Below are 22177 nucleotides of genomic sequence, written 5' to 3'. Positions count from 1 at the left end.
GTGTGTGTGTGTGATGATCTGGGGCAGGTGTGATGTGTCACCCCTCTAACTATGCTGCTGTAACTAGAGCACTGCATTCAGCCCCACTTATTTTGCACCGTCACTTTGAATATAAATAGCCTTACTGAAAGCTACGCAGTGACAGAAGGAATCCCATCATCACAACAGAGGGGGTGGGATTTACTCTGCTCAGTGTATACATAAAGCATAGGCTACTGATCGTAGTCTCCAGAAGAGTCCGAACACACTAAGCTACAGATAGGCCGTACAAAGGGAGCCACTTGGTGCAGACACCATACAAGCAGAAGAGGGAGCTGTAGTTTTCACGGTATTGACACAAGCTGTACTTATAATAGGACATGGGCACGCATGAATCCAAGCCTCAGGAACAGGTCCTGATGCTGGGCCTGGACGGAGCCGGGAAGACCACCCTGCTCTACAAGCTGAAGTACAACGAGAGCGTGGTGACCGTGCCAACCGTGGGCTTTAACGTGGAGCCACTGGAGACAGACAGAAGCAGCCCAGGCCTGACGGTGTGGGACGTGGGGGGCCAAAGGAAGATGAGGCCCCATTGGAGGCATTACTACAGCGACACAGCCGGACTGGTGTTTGTGGTGGACAGCTGGGACCAGAGGCGGCTGGATGAGGCCCGCAAGGAACTTCATCGGGTAAATAAGTCAGAGAATATAGGTCTACTTGAAATTTTCATGATGAGGGTGAAAACTTTAACACCTCAATTGAGCATTCACAAGCAGCAGTACATGAGCACTTAAAAATGTGTTTTCCTGTTTGACTTTCATCATTCTGAAAAATGTTTATCCAGAGTCTGACACAGGCATTGTTGTAATTGTGGACTTTTTATTGACAAAAAGATGTCAGCTGCAGACTCTTTTTGTCCACAAGTTAACACTTTGAAATTAACAATAATGTGCATATTCATAGATCGGATTTTTTATTAAGAATTTTCCCCTGAGTAATTACCTTTTTTTTGTGAAAAACAATATCGGACACAAAAGGACACACTATATTGTAGCTATACTAAAATATTAGAACATTTCTAATGCATATATTGACAACTATAACTAACTGATTTTTTTTTTTTTTTTTTTACTTTTTTACATATAATGATAAATTACAGAAACAGATCGCATTCGAGTCTCATTAGGAAACATGGATCTCTAAGGTTAATTCTTGAGCTTGGAAATTGTAGTTTGACAAAAAAAAATGTTTTAATTCATGTTAGACTTGCAAAATATCTCTGCTTTTCTTCTTTCAACCATATATTTATTGGATTTTTGTTTTCTTTACAGAATAGAGAAGTACAACAACAAAAACAGAACAGACAGTATGCACAAACAGTGCACACAGACAGAGCAATCGCTCAAACACAGCTAAATTTGTATTTTAAGTGAAGATATTTCTTTAAAGAAAAACAGCTTAACGTAATATCATATTTCATCAATATTGTTTTATATTGTCAATCATTCAGCTGTTTATGTTCCAGTTACAGATTCAGCATACAAAGTAGTTAAAATTGTTGTCAAATACATTAATAAACGCTGTTAATGTCCTTGTCTTTGTATACAACTAGCCTACATTACAGCATGTTGCTAACTATATAATTGCACGTTTGTTTACGCCTCAATGCAGAAAAAACATAATTAAGTAAAGAGCTCCCCTGATGGGATGTGTAGCAAAACACAATATCTTCATACAGTTGTCAGGTTCCTCTAAAAACTATTGTTGTATATTATATTTGATAAATATAATATAATATAAAATATTTTCGACTGTAGTAATTAAAGGAATTTTTGTTTTCTAGGTCCTGAGGTACGAGAGTCTCCGAGGAGTTCCCCTTGTGGTCCTTGCAAACAAGCAGGACCTTCAGGGATCTCTAAGCACTGAAGCCCTTTGCCTGAAACTGGAGTTGACGAGAGTGTGTGGAGGCAGGGCCTGGTTCATCCAGCCCTGTTCAGCCACCACCGGCATGGGACTGGAGGAAGGTTTCAGGAGGATAGTGTATCTGTTGAAGACTCCATTCAAACAGACTCAAGAGGACATCAAGGTTAAGATGAAGTCCAAGGGCTTCAGTATCTCAACTGTGAAACAAGTCTTCATCTGCAACAGATGATGCAGGAAAATCTTTTGGGAAGATTAATTCACATTCCTTCTCGCCTGTGGACTCGCCGTGGCAAGAATAAAAAACGGAAGACCGGATCATCTCTGAGGCAGAAAGAAACGTTTACTCAAGACTGGTGAAGACCGATTGTCTTTGGGTCATGGTGGTGAAGAAACTATGAGTTTTCTTGGAAAACTTTAGGGACACAGCCAGTGTGTCACCATCTGATAGGCTGTTTGCAAACACACATACAGTCTGACAGTCTGCATACAGCACATGGAGAAGAACAGAAAAACTCTGTCTGTCATGTTTCTGTGGCTCAGAGAAATGTTGTTTTCCATTTGTGCCTTTTCCATTTTTATTTATTTGTATTCATTTGTATAAAACATAAAGGCATATTGGTATGTGCTTGTGTTTCGTTAACTATATTACACAAGGTTTATTTAAATTGTGTTGTCTTGCTGCCATATGTTTAATTGTAAAGACTTTCTTCAGCAACTCAAAGATGACTAAAACATGTGTGTGTGTGTGTGTGTGTGTGTGTGTGTGTGTGTGTGTGTGTGTGTCAAAATGGTCCACCGACATGTTTCAGTGTTTTGTTGCATGGATGAATAAAGTTGTTAAATATCTGAACTTGAATGGGATTGTTTTCGTGAGTTTGGATGTTTCAATAAATATTACAAAAAGGTAATTTGAGCTTCCAAAGTAATATTTTAATTTTTGCACAATATAGGCCGAGGCTACTCTCTTTTCTTCTGAAAACACTGTCAATGGAAACAAAAAGAAGAAATTCCACCTTTAATATTTCAGGCCCACATCACAAATAAAGGTATAGCCCTACTTAACCATTCAAAAAGCAGTAGATCAATTACAAAAAAATCAATTGACACTTATAGATTCACGATAGCTATTCTCACTTGGAAAAAAAATTAAATTATTAATGGTTGGCAATGGAATTTTGGATCACTTTTATCAAAGCAACATAAGAGATGAAGAAAAAAAATATTTGGAGAAAGATTAATGACATAAACACATAGGCAAGGGCCTAGTGAAAAAACAACCAAATTAAATGAATAAATAAACTTAGAATGTAGAGATTACATTAAAAATGAAATGTACATTGAGTGTAGTAGCCTAGTTGCCTACAACTGTAGGCTATGTTGTAAAATAAAATGGACGCTGATTGTCACTGTACACGACTGTACATAATGATAATCCATCTGAGTTTATATGTTGTTGAGTGGCGCGCCCTGCAGATAGATGTGAAGAGTGAAGCCAATGAGATTGAAGGGGATTTCCCCACCCTTCCTCTACGCCAGAGCGAGGCTGCCCTCCCTCCACCACCGGCATTCCCAGTATGCACCGCGGACAGAGCAGCAAAAAATAGTCCGTTAACGAAAGGCTGAGAAAAGGGAACCAGAAAAGGGGGGTAGCTAGCTCACGAGCGAAATCCACGAGTTCAACTGTATTCACCGTAACAAGAAAACCCGCTAACATGGCTGACAACGAGAAACTGGACAACCAGCGGCTGAAGAATTTCAAGAATAAGGGCCGTGATTTGGAGGTAAAAGTTGTGCAGATCGTTGTCGAAGCTCTCTTGTCCGCGGCCAGGTTCGCCTCCTGGCTTCCTTGTGACGTCGTTACTAATTTCCACCATCGGGGACTTTGCACCCAAAGCCTCGGCCTGGGCCTCCACCAGCTACCGTGTTTTATCTCGCTGGCCTCGGTCGGGCTTTTTCCCCGTTCGGGTTTCACCGGTTTCACTGCGCCATGAGCCCGCGCTGGTTACGAAACATGTCACAAGAGCTAGTCGGAGCTCCCTGCCTCCGCTGCTAGCCAGGGCCCGCGGGGGACATGTTAGCTTAAGTAAAGCGCCCTCCGGGTCGTTTTGAGTCGATCTGTTAGCCGGTGAAAACGATCAATGTGTATCAAAAAGTAAATGTATATGACCATAGGATGTTCTTCTGGCCAATACTCTCTTGATTGGCAAGCTAATACACCGTCAGATTAGTGTTATTTTGATACTGCAGTCGGCTAAGCTGCGTGCTAGCATGCTAGCTAAGCTCGGTGGTCGGTGTTGGTGGCTGCAGGTCCACCCATCCCCCGTCTTTATTACCAAAAACAATGGCGGAAACCAGTCGGCTTGTTAGCTGGCCGGTTACCTATATCAGTCTAAATTGTGGCGTAGTGTTTAAAATGTGACTGCGTGGTTTGCTAATGTGACACGGGCTGGTGGAAAACGATGTTAAGGCGACTAGCTAAGTGTTAGTTATCGCGGCCACATGACGCGAGAGATCAGAGCTACACGTTAGCTAGCGTGGGGTCCATCAGTGGGCGATGTTGTTTTCAGGCGGACTGCCTTTAACACATATGAGCAGGAAATACTCACACATCCTGTTTGACAAGTAGTCGCTGTTGCAAGCGAGGCCTGTACAGTGCACACAAGTTGTCCTGCGTAGCAACGTGTTACAACTGAAGGTATCACTCGCGGTGGGAGGCCTGTCACTGATGACCGACCAATTGATGAACTTCAACTTTATCAACATACAGTACATCACAGGCCTTTTATTCAGTTGCTAATGTATTAGGTACACCTGGCTAAAACTAATTAAAAAAACTATACTGTCATGAAGGTTAAAATGTTAGATTTAGTTGAAACTGTTTCAGAAAGTTGTTGATTAATATTCAAGGCCATGTTGCAATATAGTGTTACATTCTATCATACTGAGAGGTGTTTCTAATATTTTTTCTAGTTCATCCATAGCAATGCAGGTAGACTAAATAATGAATAATAACGGCATATATCAGAACAGCGGCACAGTCTACAGGCTAATAAAGACATAAATATGAACCTGCATCTCTCTGAAACGGTTTCACCAAGAACTCAACATAAAGCCTTCATGAAAGTAGAATTTATTGCGGCACTGCTTTCAATGTGCCAAGTAAATTAGCAACTGAGTGCATCGCATCATTGTGACTGTTGTGTTTATCATGGGTATGAACAATAATAATAAAAAAAAGGCATACGTCAGATTGTGAGGGTTGGCTATCTTGATAGGGCACATACAATGGTCTGGCATTAACTTAAGATGAGTTGTATTCAGTCAAGCCAGTGTGAAGTGTGTTTGGGTGCTGTCATATATGCAGTGTATGCACTGTTGACTAAAGGCTTAGGGTATGACTGAAGCTGCTGATCTGCTCTGGTAGCACAAACTAAATCCTGATCTCAGCCTATGCCTAGATTGCATGTTGTAGCCAGTTCTACTTTCTCTGGAATTAAAAGTTTCTTGTTGTTGAATACTGATCACATGCTATCTCAACCCACAGACTATGAGAAGACAGAGGACTGAGGTCGTGGTGGAACTCAGAAAGGTAAATATCGTTTGAAATATTGTACTGAAAGATGCTGAACTTTCCCTGTTATCACGATTAATTTCTGCTGGAGTACACACATGGATTGATGTTTCCGTTCCCTCCGCAACAGAACAAAAGAGACGAGCACCTTCTGAAGAGGAGAAACGTTCCCAACGAGGACATCTGCGAGGACTCCGACGTCGACGGAGATTTCAGATCGGTACGGCCCCTGCAATAGGGCTTAGAACTCCACAGTTAAAGTCTCAGTAGTCATCACTTTGTGTATCCAGCTTTGGCAAAGCAGCAGACATACGTCATGAGAAATAAGACGGATGAAGAACCCCTCCGTCACTTAAGGGGCTCTACGTTTGGCGGCATTGCTGTATTAAAATGGCGACTCAGCAGTTCAGAAATTCAATCACAGTAACGCCCGTTGGTAATGAGAGGGGCTGACTCAAAACGAGCTGCTTAGCAATTTATCAACAATGACGTGCTGCTCTGACTCACTGCAAGACATTTGTGGGGAAAAAATGTGCTGGCCAATCTCGTTTAAATACTAAACAAACCAGGCATGACTGCAGTCAGTCTAAAATAACAGATTGTTTTGCCTTGTGCGCATTTGTTTTTGGTTCCCATTTTGTGGTGGTTATTTGGACCCGCTTTTCCTTAAGTAAGTTCTTCTTACAAACAATGTGCTATGTCCATGGACCAAACTAGGCCACAGTAGTCTCTTTAATCTTGTCCCACAGCTGTTGAATGTAAACACAAATGTAAATCAGCTCCAAGGGTTATGCTTTCTTTTTCTTTTTTAAATTTACTGTGACTCTACTGTCCCCCTTATTATTTGAGGGTTTACAGACAATCGGCTCCAACTGCTGGCTATCAAAGGCATCAGCTAGCTTTATCTAAAAGGGCCCCCAGTCTTTGATAGAGCGTAATACTTGGGGTCCCTACCAGAGACGGCTCTGAACTCCCTTTAGAGGGTGTCTAGTGAGGTTGCCAATTGGCAAATGATCATTTTGAATGCTTGACTGCACATCCAGCCTGCTGGCTGTTACACCACCAAGAATCCAGAATGCAAGTCACTACTCTTGTTCTGATGCGTTTCCCCTCCCCTCGCCGTTCTCAGTGGTGCTTTGTTGACTTGTATACATAATTTTTGGAGCGTATATTGTTTTTAATGTAAAGTAGGATGCTAACAGATTTATGCTCATCCTCATTTGATACTGTTACTGATGATCTTCACAACTTTTGATAGTACATATTATTGTGTTACAAATGCCTGACTTTCCAAAATGTTTCTTTTTCAGCAAAACACCTCTCTTGAAGCAATAGTACAAGTAAGTAGGATGTTAAATAATTTACCTATTGCAGCTTATTCCATTTTTTTAAAATGATTATGCTAACGTATATTGTTCAGACTCTATAGATATAATCTATTGTTTTAAATGTTGTGTGTTTTCAGAATGCCACCAGTGATAACCAGGGAATCCAGCTGAGTGCTGTACAGGCTGCCAGGTAGAAAAACACTACAACTACAACACTAACTGCTGATTGTCTGTTAACAGCATTAGTTGTGTCTAGGTTTGCTACACAGATTCTGTTTAGTGTGGATATTTTGGGCTGGTTTGAAAACCACGGGAAAAGTACAAGCTGGTGCAGTTAATTTGTGGTGTGGAAGCAAAGTAGACCGTCAACACGATTTGTTGCTCAGATGTCCCTATTCACACCTGGGTCATGTGGTATTTGTGATCCAGAGAGGCTGATACCGATATTTTGTCTTAAAAGTTTTTCTGATTACTATTTATGGCCTCTTGGAAAATACAAGTTCAGTGTTGTAGTTTCAGGGACCGAATATTTTTCCAGCTTGGTTAGACAGCGGTGATTTACAGTAAGTCAGCCTAGTCTGATTAATGGACATTATAAATGGCACTGCGGCTTAGTGTTTCTGCCCTCGTTATGTCCTGTCAGGTGCAGCACTAGGTCGCTGAATTCATGAAATCCAGGGTAATACTTTAGCTTTATATTTGCCTTTTATTCCTTTCCCCCTTTGAAGCCTCCCCCTCTCCCCCAGCTTGATCTCGATACTAAAGTTCTGCTGTGATGTTGTGTAATGTTGAAATTGGCTCATGAGCAAGTTGACATCTTCTGTGATTACAGTCACTGGGATTGTGATTTATTTGTGACGTGTTGACAGGTCACATTCTTTGGCTGTTTCTCTGTAGATGCAATTGGTTCTTGTATCTATGTGTCAGTAAAGCTATGCAAGTATGAATGTGTGGGTAATGGCCCTTTGTTTTGTCTGTTTTTGTAGGAAGTTGTTGTCCAGTGACCGTAACCCTCCCATAGATGACCTGATTAAGTCTGGGATCCTTCCTATACTGGTGCACTGCCTGGACAGAGATGACAAGTAAGTAAGCCGACTGTAATTAATGGTGAACCAGGCTTTTTTTCATGTGCATTATAGCTCAAGTTTTTCATGTTGAGTTTATGTATATTTCAAAGTTATGCAAACTAGTCATCCCGGGTTTAGCCCAGCCTCCATCTGAACTGTGTTATGTAAATGTGTGCTAGTTATCATCTCCCCGGGAATGGCAGAAGTATTAATGACTCATCAGCCATTCTCCTTACTGTGTAAAGCTACTGTCCAGTCACACATCCCATCTCTCAACTCTCTGCAGCCCATCCCTGCAGTTTGAGGCGGCCTGGGCTCTAACCAACATAGCATCTGGTACCTCAGAGCAGACCCAAGCTGTGGTCCAGTCCAGTAAGTGCCTTATGGTTTCACAACACACTAGGCCCGACCGATATATCGGCCGGCCTATTTAATCGGCCGATTATAGCACATCTCTGCGAAATCGGCAGAAAATGGCCGATTTTTGCCGATTTTTATTTTTTCATGTTGAGTGAGATGCTTTGCTGCCCGGAAGTAGCCTACATGCAATGTATTACAACACACCTGCTGCTGCTGTTAATAGGCTATAAGGTCAATCCTTATAGCCTATTAACAGCAGCAGCAGGTGTGTTGTAATACATTGGATTCATTCACACTTGACAGTTCCCCCTGACACCAATGGCAGAGTCATTGGTCATCTCTTGACTGTTAATAGTAATTGATAGAATTTATATAGTGCTTTATTGGAGGTCATTCAAAGACACTTATCATACATATAGAAAATCATACTTATAGAAAAAGTAAACAAAATACAGACAAATTAAAGATAAGGTTTGGAATGGAGTCAGGTGTAATTATGCTTTCTTAAAGAGGCGAGTTTTGAGTTGACTTTAGAATGAGTTTATCTTGTCTGAGATGCTGATGTTTGGAGGGAGGGAGGGAGTTCCAGAGGGTTGGGTGCATTTACATAAAATGCTTAATGTCTGAGTGTAAAAATGCATTGTGTCACTTTAGACATTTTGTAACACTTTATTTTTTTTAGATAATGCATATTTCAATAAATAAAATGTTCCTGTACACCTATCGACATTAACAAGTATTTATATATATGTAAGGGTTCAAAAAGTAAATTTTTTCAATATATATTTTGGGGATTTTTAAAAATAAATAATCGGCCGATTTGATCGTTATCGTAATTTTTCTCTGAAAATAATCGGCATCGGCACTCAAAAATCCATATCGGTCGGGCCCTACAACACACCAATTTTTTCTTTCTTATCTTTGCCATGATGTATTAAAGATTTTGAAAGCTCAGATAACTGCTGAATTTATATCGGTGCAGTGTGCCGTTTTATGCTGAAATATGACCTTTTTGTATTTTTCAATCAAAGGAAAAACGACTACACATTTATAAAACATTTTAGACTTAACTTTGCTTTGCTTGATATTCTTATTGTTTATATTGTGGCATCTGATGTCTTCACAACTTTATCTTATTTCATAACTGAGTGAACGATATGTTTCCATCATACAAGGAAAGAAAACCTCATACATGCTCAATTGCACCCGTTCAAAAATAGAAATGTCTGCAGAACATATTGTATCAATATTTACCGGAATTATGTTGGGCATTAATACTTACTACCAACATGATTGTGAAATGATGCCCTTTTATGGGTGTATGTCATAGTGGCTGTGCATTTCTCCTTTCAAGATCTGTTTCTAAAGATCTGAATTTATTTGGACACCATTTAGTAAAAAGATATGAACATGGCTCTTTTCATATGTAGAGGCTTGAGACCGGTCTTGTTTGACTTTGTGTAGATGCTGTTCCCCTCTTCCTGAGGCTGCTTCACTCTCCTCACCAGAACGTGTGTGAACAGGCCGTGTGGGCCCTCGGCAACATCATAGGTGAGTGGCTGTTGGTGCGACCACAAACTTGAAAAAATAACATTTAGTCAATCACGAGACGACACGCGCTCCATCTTGTGTGTTTGTGTGTGTGTTTCCTTTGTAGGTGATGGCCCTCAATGCAGAGACTATGTGATCAGCTTGGGCGTGGTGAAGCCCCTGCTCTCTTTCATCAGTCCCTCCATACCCATCACCTTCCTCCGCAATGTCACCTGGGTCATGGTCAATCTGTGCCGCCACAAGGACCCTCCACCACCCATGGAGACCATCCAGGAGGTGTGTATGTGTGCAGAAGTAGGGAGAGGGCCAGAATAACACTTTATCTATTAATGGAAAGACAATATTTCAGTGTTTATGATTGGATAGTCAGAGAGGGATGTCAATGAATACAGATTAAGCAGGTCATTAAGGTGTTTTATAAATCACATGATATGGACGTTGATGTTTTTTCTTTTGTCATTTCCTAATTATTCCACCTGTCTATATTCTCAGATCCTGCCAGCTCTCTGCGTGTTGATCCACCACACTGATGTCAGTGTAAGTAGACTTGATTTATTATGCGCTTTCTTTTTTTATTTTATATATTTTATTGGCAATTTGGTGGATATTGTGGAGAGATAGATGGGAAACCGAGCAGGGGATATTGGGGGGAAGACATGCAGCAAACGTCAGAGGGCTGGAATCGAAATATGGTACCACTCCTGCCCTGATTTATCACATATTTTTAACATAGACTGTGTGACAAAAGGTTTTTTTTAAGCAGCGCAGTATTCCCACAAAAAAAAAAATCCGTTAAATTACATCGATCTGAGGATGGGATTGCAAGAAGAAGAAAAAAAAGTCAGTGGCTTCCTTTCTTTCCTTGTTGGCTGCCTCCAGATCTTGGTAGACACAGTGTGGGCTCTGTCCTATCTGACGGACGCCGGCAACGAGCAGATCCAGATGGTCATCGACTCCGGCATCGTCCCTCACCTGGTTCCTCTGCTCAGTCACCAGGAGGTCAAAGTTCAGGTATGAAGAGACACCAAGGCATGACACTGAGGTTGCGTTCCGAGTCGCATACTCTTTCTTTTTTCTATTCCACATACTACATCCGACGATAAAAATAATCTAGTTAGGCTGCAGTAGGCATACTATTGGGACATACTTTTACTCTTTTATTTTATCATAACATTGCGCCTTGATCTTGCCTCTTGCTTTTATATCCGGCGCATCCCCGTTTATTTTCATATGGAGCCTTTGTCGATGTGACGTCATTTCACGTGCACACTGGATTGTGGGTCAGAATCGGCCAAATAGGATGCAGTTTTCAACACTAACAATCTTGCCCGGAGGAAGTACGACATCCGGGTGCTTCTAACCATCTTAAATCTGGCCACAAGAATCGGGACATCCTAAATCTTTTTTCTACATATTATATAGTAGAAAGTATGCGATTCGGAACGCAACGCAACCTGAGTTTATCTGGGATCAAATGAATATAACTTATTTTGCTATTCAGTTATGTTACTCAAGCTGCGTTGACTGTAGATATTTTCCATAACAGCATCAGCACCATACATAAATCATTGAAAGGCCTCAAAAACAATACAATTGTTAATATCATAGCACAACATTGATGCAACTTGAACCATCAGAGAAACACCACTTTACACGTTTAAAGATTCTTCTTCCAATTGTCATTGTGTTTTGACTCTGAAGAATAATTTTTCCTCTGTCCACACCCAGACTGCCGCCCTGAGGGCCGTCGGGAACATAGTGACCGGCACAGACGAACAGACCCAGGTGGTGCTCAACTGTGACGCTCTAGGCCACTTCCCCGCTCTCCTCACACACCCCAAGGAGAAAATCAACAAGGTAATAATCATACATCCTCAATTATCTTCCTCCTCCTACACATGTACACAACTCAAAACTACTGCAAGATGTGCCCTCTGCTCTAGAAGTGATGAAATCAGAGACTCAGTGCTAGTATGCATGCTGTGTGAAAGATCTAGACAGAATAGCTACTTGTATCAATCGACGACATGGAGAACCGCGAGGATGAAGAAGACGAAGAGGATCCTAGTGGCTGGCTAGTTGTAGTGTAGGGGTTGGGGAGGGTTTGGGTTGGTCAAGTCTGTGTGCATGTGATTGAATGTGTGATACCATGGGTTGGTGGCTAGAGGGTGCTGAAGACCATGTGTCCTCTGCTGACATCGGAGTGCATCTGAGACCAGTCACTGGCAAAGATAAAGAGGCCCCATCTTGTTGTGACCTGGACAATGATTATAGCCTCAAAACAGCCCCAGCCCCGACCCATAGCACTCTGTCTCGACCAGAGGTCTGACTCTCAGAGTGGACCTCTGGATTCTGATCCTGTTCAGAGTCACACTCTATTGTGATGAGTTTAAGCTCCCCCAGAAGAAGCATTGATGGACAATCATGTTTCATTCCAGTCAGTGTCTTTGGCAGGGGATTTCTCTGAGAAGTTAAGGATCAGAACGGGTAGACACTGTAGAAAGTTCTCACTGACTCTCTGTATTTGTGCTTTGTGTCCTGCAGGAGGCAGTGTGGTTCCTGTCCAACATCACAGCAGGCAACCAGCAGCAGGTGCAGGCAGTCATCGATGCCAAGCTGGTTCCCATGATCATTCACCTGCTCGACAAAGTGTGTGCCTATTCATCTTTTGTGTTTTTGGAAAGAATATAGTAAGAAATACGTATCACTCACTAATGTATTTTTCAATTTTCTTTAGGGTGACTTTGGCACTCAGAAGGAAGCAGCCTGGGCCATCAGCAACCTGACAATAAGTGGGAGGAAAGATCAGGTACTAACCTTATTTCTGACATTGAAGCATATCACAAAACTGTTTTCAAAAACGATGTTAGTGTGGAAAACTATATATATTTTTGTTTTTCAAATGTAATGGTGAAATGTAAAGGGTTAGCATTCATTCCTTTGCCACGATGTCAGATTAGTTGAGTTGTTCATGGTCTCCCTGCTTGCCTTACAGGTTGCACACCTGATCGAGAAGCAGGTGATCCCGCCATTCTGCAACCTGCTGACAGTGAAGGACGCCCAGGTCGTGCAGGTTGTTCTTGACGGCCTCAGCAATATCCTCAAGATGGCAGACGATGAGGCTGAAACCATCGCTAACCTTATTGAGGAATGCGGAGGTATGTTCAGCTTGTACCAACAATGTTTTTTTTTTTAAATATATAATAATTTTCTTATATATTGGAATAAATTAACATTAGGTGTTCAAGTTCAAACAAGGTTTTTTTCTACCTCCCAGGTTTGGAAAAAGTGGAGCAACTGCAGAATCACGAAAATGAAGATATCTACAAATTGGCTTACGAAATTATTGATCAATTCTTCTCGTCTGATGATGTAAGTTACAAGTAGCAGATGCAGTTTTTTTCTTGTTTTAAAAAAAAAGTAGATTTCATCACTATAGTGAAAATTATTTGTGTTATAGTGATTTTCTGTTTCTTTTTGCTGTGTTGTATGGTTAAGGGTTAAAGGTTTGATCACATTAGAGTTGATGAATGAACTTGTTCACTTATGATGCAGTGAACACAACTCAACACAAGTGTGTTTGATCTCCTGTATGTTGCTAACTGTCGTTGTCTCTCTTGGTTCAGATCGATGAAGACACCAGCCTGGTCCCCGAAGCCATCCAGGGCGGGACCTACGGCTTTAACTCCGCCAACGTGCCAGCTGAGGGATTCCAGTTCTAGACGGCATCTGGGGTATTCTGGAGTTTTGTTCACGATGCAGCACTCTGTTCAACATAAAAAAAATTAGGAGAGAAAGAGTGAGAGAGAGAGCGAGAGTGTGAGAAATTTGATCCATTGTGCTTGGCTCGTGGGATCCATGGCTGCATCTTATCTGAGAGAAAAATGTTTGGATTTCATTTGGCATTCCAGGGGAACCAGCCCAAATGAAGTTTGAGATGGCGAGTGGGTGCGAGTGAGAATGAGTGGCTACATGTTGCAAAAAAACAAACATCTACATCGAATGCGTTGAGAGACATGCCAACATAACTTATGCGTTATCGGAGCTGTCGTCTTCGGGAAAAAAACTACTTCAAATGACAACAAAAACAAAAACTCAGTCTGCCCGGGGAGAACCAAGGACATCTACAAAAAATAAGAAATCAAGAGATCTTGAGAAATATTACAAAACGACAAAATGCAGACATGAATATAATTATGAACTGAGATGAACCACGAACCATCACAATCCTGCGGTCCTCCGACTACAGAGGGCGCCACCCTCAATGTGCCCCTCCCCCAATCGGCCACGCTATCAGACATGTGTGTGAATGGACCCATTGTGTACGAATGTCTGGACTCAGTGCTGAGGAGCCAGGTTCATCTCCTCCGACGAGACGCCCTTCCACGGGGCACCATCCTCTCCCCCCTTGGCGGGCGGGGCCAGGAGTCCGGCTGCGCGTGTCGCATGTGCGAGAGAATGGACGGATGAGTTGTGTGTGCTTGGCTGCGTGCGTGACTGGGAAGTATGCAAGGCTGGGTGAGAACGCATGCAGAGAAGGACGGGAAATGGAGAAAAAAAATTACAACATCTGAAGAGAAACAAAATTGAGAAAACGAAACGCAAAGAGGCTAGCAAAGGTTTCAGGAAATAAATTCTGCCTTTGGAAAGAAAGGCTGATCCTCAAGTCCCTGAAAGGAAGAGCTTTGGATATGGAAAAAAAAAAAAAGTAATCGTCATCACAAGGATTCTTGTTTTGTTTTCAATTATTGTTAAGTTAGTATTAATTGACACTGGACAATGCTATTGGCAGGTGTGGAGCAGCAGTGCATTGTATTAAGATGCATTTGGTGGCTTTTGGGCTTCTTCTTGTTTTGCCTCCAGTGTATTCCTTTTACCAAACTTTTTATTTTCAGCTTTTAGGTTCATTGCTTCTGTAAAGGTGATTGATGACGATCGTATCCCACCCTCCCGCCCAAATCCCTACCCTACGCACCAGACATGGGCTTGATGCTGTGAAATTCTGACACCATCACTATAATCAACCAAATGACCTGTTTCCCCTTGTGACACTTGATTCATTTCTCTTAAATTTTCAGCAAAAGCCCTGCTTTGCAGTATTGTTTCCATAGCTTTGACTTATCACCAAGGGAGAAGAGAACAATGGCCATTTAACGTAGGATTGTGAATCATAACCTTTGCATGTACTAAACTATAGCACAGTTATTTTTAGGGTATTTTAGTTTCCTTAGGCTGTGGATACAGTGTAATTTTCATTTTTTAAGTAAAACTGTGCTTAAATGTTACATGTTTCCCCTTACCCCTCACTAGTGTCCGATTTGCTAAATAATCTATGGTTTTGCACATGTACTGCAAAGTGGACTGTACCGAAGTCTTTCTGAAGGTGTGTTGGTCGGTTTCATAGGTTTTGACCCGCCAACAACCTCTTACAATATGCATCACTCAACCACAATCTTTGTTGTCTTTCGAGAGTAATCCAATTATGCTTTTTAGTGATACTTGAGAAAATAATGACTATTTCAGGAGCAGCAGTAATTAATCTGCTAATGTATCTCAGATAGACTAAGAGGGGATTCAATCTCCCTTTTCTCAAGGTCAAAGGGTGTCCAATGGGTCAGACAGGAGTTGTCCTGAGTGGGTTCTCCTGAATGATAAACCCATGAACAAGTTTTGCTGTACCCTTTTAGTACATTGCATAATTATCGGCCCCATACTCCTTCCTCTTATACCAGCTAGGTGTACAAGCTTACCCTTGCTTACCCATTTTTTTGTGTTAACTTCAAACACTGTAGTAAATGATTACACGTTGTGCTCATACACCTTCTGTTGAAACATAGGGGTATTCTTTTTTTTTTTTTTGGCAGCATTCCTTGTTAGCAAACGTGTGGTTTCAAATCTAAAATATTGACCTGGAAGAAGAAAAAGTGGTTTTGACCCCCCAGAAAAAATAAGTTTTTGGGAGATAGGCTACACAGGATAGGTTGTCTTCGAGAAAATAAATAGTGAAACCCAAACGGGATTTGTGTGTGGTCTGTTGTGAAGAAGTGGTGTGGTTTAATGCCTTTTATTTATTTTTTATTCCGTTTCATTCCCCACATTTTAAAAATCCTGTACAAATGCTAAACGCCCTAATGTGTCTCTCAACCAGAGATAGCATATAAAAGGTCTCAACGGTCGACCTTGTATTCAAATAGAGAAAAAGCGGGGCCTGATTGGCCTGGGAGATCGTTAATCCGCATGCGCACTACAGAAAATAAAAATTATGCATTCGTAACTGTCGGAAATTTAGCGCTCGAGAGGTGGACTACTTCAGTCAACACTTTAAAGTTGTAAATACTTTATACGCGTACTATGCATGTTACTTCGTGCGAGCATCAAAAGAAAAACATAACACGTTTACAATTTTATTTAAAACATTTTCTACTCCACTAATTTAATATTTTCTAAAAAAGAAGTTTTCGCATTTGCACCCCATTCCATCTGCTGCCGCCCTGAGTATGATGAGTTTACTGAGAGCACTTGAATGCGGCACGGGAAGGAACAGGAAATGAGAGCTCCTGTTGTGGAAAGACCAAAGACAGTGCTCGAGGCAGACGGTGAGTGTTACATTCTCGCTCAAAACTAACTTTAAAATTGTGTGCGTTGTGTCACCGACGTTAAAACGTATGATAAAACAAGACTAGAGTTGCTGATAAAAAGTTGCAACAACTGGAATGTTTTGTAACGTGACCTTTCTAAAAGAGGTGCCAACTTAGTTGAAATCTGAATAAAATACCAATTAATTTGGACACAGGCTGTTGGTCTGCTTTGCATCTTGTTAAAAAAGAGCAGTTAACTGTCTTTGATTAAGATAAAACATAATCGAGGGTTAAACGAACACAAGTTACTTGCTGATGCTAACCTATCCGTAAAGTTGTTTAATAGTATAGAGTAAAATGAAAACAAAGTGACAGAGGTTGCGCATGTGTATATCATTTAATTTAAAGATGCACTATGTAACTTTGGGTGTGTCAGAGAATTGAACATTTTCTAAGGTAAATTCTCATAACTGAATAAACAAACTTTCCTCACGGGGAAATGTGATCCATGGAACACTGAAGTTGGAACTGTTCCACTGTTGTTTACAGCAGCAGGGCCCACAGTTTGGTTTGCAAACATATTCTAGTCTTACGTTTGGTTCCAGGTTCCTCAAATTCATTTCGTTTGGATTTATTATAGAATTATTCAGTCCAAAAAATTATATGTAGATTGAATATGTTTTGTAAACCAATTGCAGGCTCTGCAAACAAATCCCCCTCCTCTGAAACTGCGTAGTGCACCTTAAATTGACATGGAACTTGACTGATCTTATTGATGGGGCCACCACTGGACACCCGTTACCTGTTTGAATCTGGGCGCCTTACGGACTGCAATTTGCTTCCATACTGGGATCAGGTTATGAGGATAGCTAAAGGGCCTGTCCTCACCACAAAGAGTGTGTGTGTTTGTGTGTTGGGATTGGGTGGGTGCTGGCAGAAGGCCTCCTATTGTCACTGCAGTGCTGCCTGTAACGAGAGAACACACACACACGCACACACCATAACTGACCCTCTAATAGGAGCTGAGCCCTGTTTTGGCTGTTCTTTTTGTTTTTCAGTACAAAATATTTTCTATAACACATGCTGGTTTGACTTAGTTGAATGAGGCAATCCCTACAGCCCAACCCTCCTAATGATAATAGGGAAGCCCATATTATACTGTGTAACACTAACAGTCACATGCTGGGGGACTGGAGATTGGTCATTTATACAGACATTAAAAGGCCACACTCAAGGAATGTTTGTTTTACTTTACCCAGTTGTGGTTGAAACAACCTCCATTATCGATCAATTGGAATATAATTTTTAACAATTATTGTGTATTTAGTGTGAGGGAGTAAGTTTCTTCATATTCAAACAGTTCGAATACAACTGACACTTTACTGTCTTTTTATGACAGAAACAAAGCGTCATTTCACATATTATGTGTTGCTTGGAAAATAAATGAAACAAGTTATCAGTTTTCTGTGGATTGACTATCTAAACTAAATCAATTTGTCCTTTTTTTTTTTAAAGTCACCAGGTTATGTTCACTTGTAGCAAGTTTATGTATTCTGCTAAACCCGGTGCAACAGGTAGCCTCTCATCCATCCTGCTGTCCTGCCAGATTCTCTTCTCCTTAAACCGCGACCTCTCGTCTCCGTCATGGATAACCTGGAGGAGGACCTAACGTGCTCCGTGTGCTACTCCCTGTTCGCCGACCCTCGAGTCCTGCCGTGCTCACACACCTTCTGCAAGAGCTGCCTGGAGAACTTGCTCCAGGTGTCCGCCAACTATTCCATCTGGCGTCCGCTCCGCCTGCCGCTCAAATGCCCCGTCTGTCGCAACGTGGTGGAGCTGCCCCCGGCCGGCGTGGACGCTCTGCCCACCAATGTGTGTCTGCGGGCCATCATAGAGAAAGTAGGAGAGAAACATGTCTTCCTTTCAGTTTTAAATATCAATACTTTTTGTGCTTCAGAGTTTGTGCTCATGTGACACATTCTGTTCTCAGTACCAGAGTGAAAGTGAGCCGCGACCCCCCACCTGTCAGGAGCACCACAGGCAGCCTCTCAACATGTACTGCATCCAGGATCGGCAGCTGATCTGCGGCCTGTGTCTGACTGTCGGCGAGCACCAGGGCCATCCCATAGACGACCTGCAGACAGCGTTCATCAGAGAAAAAAAGACCCCGTCGCTACTGCTGGCCAGACTCTCTGAGCGTAGATGGGCACAGGTGTGGGGAGCCAAAGCTTGTGGACATTAGGAAAAAGCATCTTCTAGGGAAAATAAAAAATGAGCTTCCTATTGTGCTGACTGGCCTCTCCTTCCGTCCCTGTGTCAGGTGTGTGAGCTGGGGGAGCAGCTGCAGCAGGAGAAGGCTCGCTGTGAGGGTCTGGTTCGGCAGGACCGACTGGAGGTCAACCAGTTCTTCCAGACACTGGAGGTGGCTCTGGCCCGGAAGAGACACGGCTTCCTGGAGGCCCTGGATAAGGCAGGTGCCGAGGTTTCTCGGGCCTACGACCCACTTATCCACAGAGTGAAGGAGCTACAGGTGTGTGTGTGTTTCTCAGGTTTTTCCCAATAATGAGGCACTTAAAGTGAATTTACAGATCCCCCCCCCCCCCCCCCCCGAAAAAAAAATGCCTTGATTTTTTAAAAAAAATTTTGTTATTATCCAACTCTCGGTCGTTAAACTCATGGTGTGCCCCACAGCCATGCAATGTCTGCTGACTCACTGAAGAGTTGAGCACCAGACAAAGTTATGACAAGTGCCTCAGATGGTCTTAAATTCAACTGCTGCCAGCGACTGGTGCACACACACATGTGCTGCATTCATGTCATATGGGACAGATAGAGATGGAAGATATTCCCATCTTAATGAAGTGCATGCCTCAAGGCTTCTATATGATTTCAGATTTGGTGTGAGGATAAAATACAGTGCACTGACAAGTAAGCACAGTAGTACTCATTGAATTTGGATGTAGCTTCTTTTGAATGATGAGCTTTGGCTGACATGAGATGTTTGGTTTTCAGGCACCTACCAATTATTTAGCACCATGTAGGATATCAGACATGTGTCAGTCGCCGTCTCATAATAAAGTCTATTTACAAATGGAAAACTAGTAACTACAACAACTCCCATATGCTATAAATGCAGCATTGACACTATGATCATGACGTGTTGGTCTGGCACATTAAATTCTGGTTAAAATACTTCAGTGGGTTTTATATTATGTTTGGCGTTGCAACCAACAATTATTTTCATAATCGATCATTCATTCTGTAACATGTCAGAATATAACATGTCCTCAACAAGTGGAACTTAAAGCCCATGGAAACCTGGTCTAAAAGAGTGAAAATCAATAGTGATATCAAAGTTAGGTGTCTCAATCAGCTTTTACAAAAATCTGTAAATAAATGTAATAAATATAATAAAACTGTTTAGAAATTAGACTGCTTGACAGGCCGTATCAAACCGTCTCAATGGCAAGTCATTTTCTTTTTAGGAAACTCTGGCAGAGAACTGACGTGATTGGTTCATATTGTGTCATAAGAACCAGAGTATAGCCCGCCTCATCTTAAACACATTTCTGTAAAGTTTATCAAACTTAAACAACATTATCTTTCATTAGGATTGATAATATGCCCAACTCTTTTCAGATAATTACTATCATGCAACCCACTCCCCAAATCACATAAGTGGAAGGATTTTGTGGATTTGGTTTTTTCTGACAAACAAAACCCCAAATGTGTTCAAGATTTATGAAGGATCGAGCAAATGATTGCTATTTCTGCTTGATGAGAAGTTAATTGAATATGAGACTGTCGATAAAATGTTGTCTTCAGAGCTCCCCAGGGTGTACCATAGCAGCACCATGACAGTCTTGCTTCCCCGCAGGAGGAGCAGTTGGACCTGGTGTCTTTGGGTTCCTCGGTTGAGGAGGAGGACTCACCGCTGGTCTTCCTGGAGAAGGTGCATTTATTCCGAGAGCGGGTGGAGGGCTTCATTAAAACGCCTCTGCCCTCGCTGATCAACCTGTCCGTCACACCGCGGGCGTCCGACTTCCTCCATCAGCACTGGCCCGCCGTGACCATCGGGAGCCTGGAGGAAGCGCCCGTCCCCAAGGTGTGCTGCTGCGCCCGATGCGGCGGCGTGGAGACCGTCGCGGCGGTGGAAGCAGAGCAGGACGCCGCGAGGGATCGGCCAGACGTCCGCTGGTTGCAGGATCTGTGGCGCGAGCTGAAGCCCACGTGTTCGGTGGTGCTGCTGGGGCTGCTGCTGCTCCTGGCGGCGTTGTGGCTCAACCCGGTGGGCGGCGCGTCGCTCGGCTTCTCCCTGCTCTCTCAGTGCAGTCAGCTGGTCCACGGGCTCAGCAGCGAACTGATCGCGTCCGTCTGCGACACGGCGGGCTCGGCCTACACCGTGATGGAGGCCGCCGTGGAAAGATGGAGCGCCCACCTCTCATCGGTGGGAGAAAAGGCCTTCCAGCAGCTGCCGGCATTATTCAAAACTCTGACATCCCACTAAAAACAGGGGACCAAACTCCAAAGTATTATTAAGAAGCTAAAGAAATCCTCACTCCGTTCCTGTAAAAGGAAAAACATCACCCTAAAGCCTGCTATTTATGGATGTGCATTATTCATTCTATTGGTTTATGGAATGAATTGTTATGTTATGATGATGTTCTAAGTTTAATAGTAAAAAAAAGTCTAAAACAGATATCAGATTTAGCTGTCCGCTTCAAAAATCTATTCTAACTTGTCCTCATCTGTTTATGTAACCTGAAATGGTTTTGTTTATATATTTGAAATGTTTTTATATGCATTTGAATTGTTACTCAATGGGCCAGTTTCACAGACATGGATTAAGCCAAGTCCTGGACTAAATGGAATTTTGAATAGAGATTGTCCATTGAAAGTACAATTTAGTCCAGAACTAGGCTTAATCCATGTCTGCGAAACTGGCCCTATATGTTTTATAACTATGAATAGTGTTATGGTCAAGTGTTTTGTTCCTCTGTGATTGTATTATTATCCGTTATGGTCACACTGAAATAATCATTAATCATCATAATAAAACACAAACTAAAAAATTTCTTTACATAGATAAAAGATTTGGAGAAAGCAACCTTCAATATTTAACCGCTGTCTAGAGACTCTTGAGTGACCTTTCCCATCATGCAGTGGGACATTTCAGTAGATTTAAGCTGTGGTGTCAAAGCTCAGGACACCAGTATAGTGTATCTTCTTACTGTTTACTGTATTTGAACTGTAGAGCCTGATGAGTGGAACGAGACATAGCGGTGCACAGATCATGTTGCAGCGATGCACCGCTCTGAGTGCCTCTCCAACTGTGCCTTTAAGATGCCCCACTTAACAGCCTTATTGGAGTGCACTGTAACTTCACCATGATCAATAGGTCCTGCTGAGGACAGTGTTTCTTTTTACTCAAAGGGTGCAACTGATAAAATTATTCTTACAGCCTTTAGAAAAGATCTACCAGTGCAGACAGTATGCCGAGATGCAGATTGCAAACTAGGATTTTACATGTTACTGTATGTGTGGGACCGTACCAAATGGTATTTTCTATGAATGTCAGAAATTTCTAACAAATGTTTTTTTTTAACCTAAACCTGTTGTAGTGGTTGTATTTCCTAAATTTCTGAGCTTCTGTATTTAAAAAATAATAAATTTGTTTCAATTATTTGTTTATACCGCATTTTCTGAAGCTACCCGTGTGCCAGTTTGAGATGGAGGACAATTTGATTAATGTTGCTGCAGTATGTCTCAAAGTGGTGCCGTGAGATCAATTAACTGATGCTCGCTAAAGTTGTCTTTGTA

At 42.0% G+C, this 22177-nt stretch overlaps 3 protein-coding genes across 4 annotated transcripts; all 3 read left to right on the top strand.

Moving 5' to 3' along the window:
- Positions 1-359: 359 nt before the first annotated feature.
- Positions 360-2131, top strand: LOC307248400 (ADP-ribosylation factor-like protein 14; the record flags this gene model as incomplete). The annotated part of the gene is made up of 2 exons (XM_080024798.1): positions 360-668; positions 1823-2131. The coding sequence occupies 2 exons, from the start codon at positions 360-362 to the stop codon at positions 2129-2131; spliced, it is 618 nt and encodes a 205-aa protein (XP_079880924.1).
- A 1327-nt stretch (positions 2132-3458) lies between these two features.
- kpna4 (karyopherin alpha 4 (importin alpha 3)) lies at positions 3459-15793 on the top strand. Its single transcript, XM_080054007.1, has 17 exons — positions 3459-3683; positions 5447-5491; positions 5604-5693; positions 6784-6813; positions 6939-6991; positions 7788-7883; positions 8155-8240; positions 9693-9779; positions 9886-10055; positions 10272-10316; positions 10659-10790; positions 11508-11636; positions 12324-12428; positions 12517-12588; positions 12775-12937; positions 13057-13151; positions 13406-15793. The coding sequence occupies exons 1-17, from the start codon at positions 3615-3617 to the stop codon at positions 13499-13501; spliced, it is 1563 nt and encodes a 520-aa protein (XP_079910133.1). The 5' UTR covers positions 3459-3614; the 3' UTR covers positions 13502-15793.
- A 485-nt stretch (positions 15794-16278) lies between these two features.
- trim59 (tripartite motif containing 59) lies at positions 16279-22024 on the top strand. 2 transcript variants are annotated; one of them, XM_080053739.1, is made up of 5 exons: positions 16279-16375; positions 17932-18256; positions 18348-18569; positions 18678-18887; positions 20235-22024. In XM_080053739.1, exons 2-5 carry the CDS (start codon positions 18002-18004, stop codon positions 20862-20864), a joined length of 1317 nt encoding a protein of 438 aa, XP_079909865.1. In that variant the 5' UTR covers positions 16279-16375; positions 17932-18001; the 3' UTR covers positions 20865-22024. The 2 variants fall into 2 exon arrangements, with proteins under 2 accessions (XP_079909865.1, XP_079909866.1); XM_080053740.1 differs by having other exon boundaries at positions 16360-16375; positions 17964-18256.
- Positions 22025-22177: the final 153 nt, after the last annotated feature.

Source organism: Ammodytes marinus (assembly GCF_949987685.1).
Source record: "Ammodytes marinus genome assembly, chromosome: 3".
Classification (NCBI taxonomy): domain Eukaryota; kingdom Metazoa; phylum Chordata; class Actinopteri; order Uranoscopiformes; family Ammodytidae; genus Ammodytes; species Ammodytes marinus.
This window is presented reverse-complemented; position numbering and strand designations above follow the sequence as displayed.

Bases quoted from the DNA above. Each gene is read 5' to 3' on its own strand.
- kpna4 (XM_080054007.1), top strand. From the start codon at position 3,615: ATGGCTGACAACGAGAAACTGGACAACCAGCGGCTGAAGAATTTCAAG. The intron at 3,684-5,446 runs GTAAAAGTTGTG...CTCAACCCACAG, and splicing joins ATAAGGGCCGTGATTTGGAG to ACTATGAGAAGACAGAGGAC. The intron at 12,938-13,056 runs GTATGTTCAGCT...TCTACCTCCCAG, and splicing joins CCTTATTGAGGAATGCGGAG to GTTTGGAAAAAGTGGAGCAA.
- trim59 (XM_080053739.1), top strand. From the start codon at position 18,002: ATGGATAACCTGGAGGAGGACCTAACGTGCTCCGTGTGCTACTCCCTG. The intron at 18,257-18,347 runs GTAGGAGAGAAA...TTCTGTTCTCAG, and splicing joins TGCGGGCCATCATAGAGAAA to TACCAGAGTGAAAGTGAGCC. The intron at 18,570-18,677 runs GTGTGGGGAGCC...TCCCTGTGTCAG, and splicing joins CTGAGCGTAGATGGGCACAG to GTGTGTGAGCTGGGGGAGCA.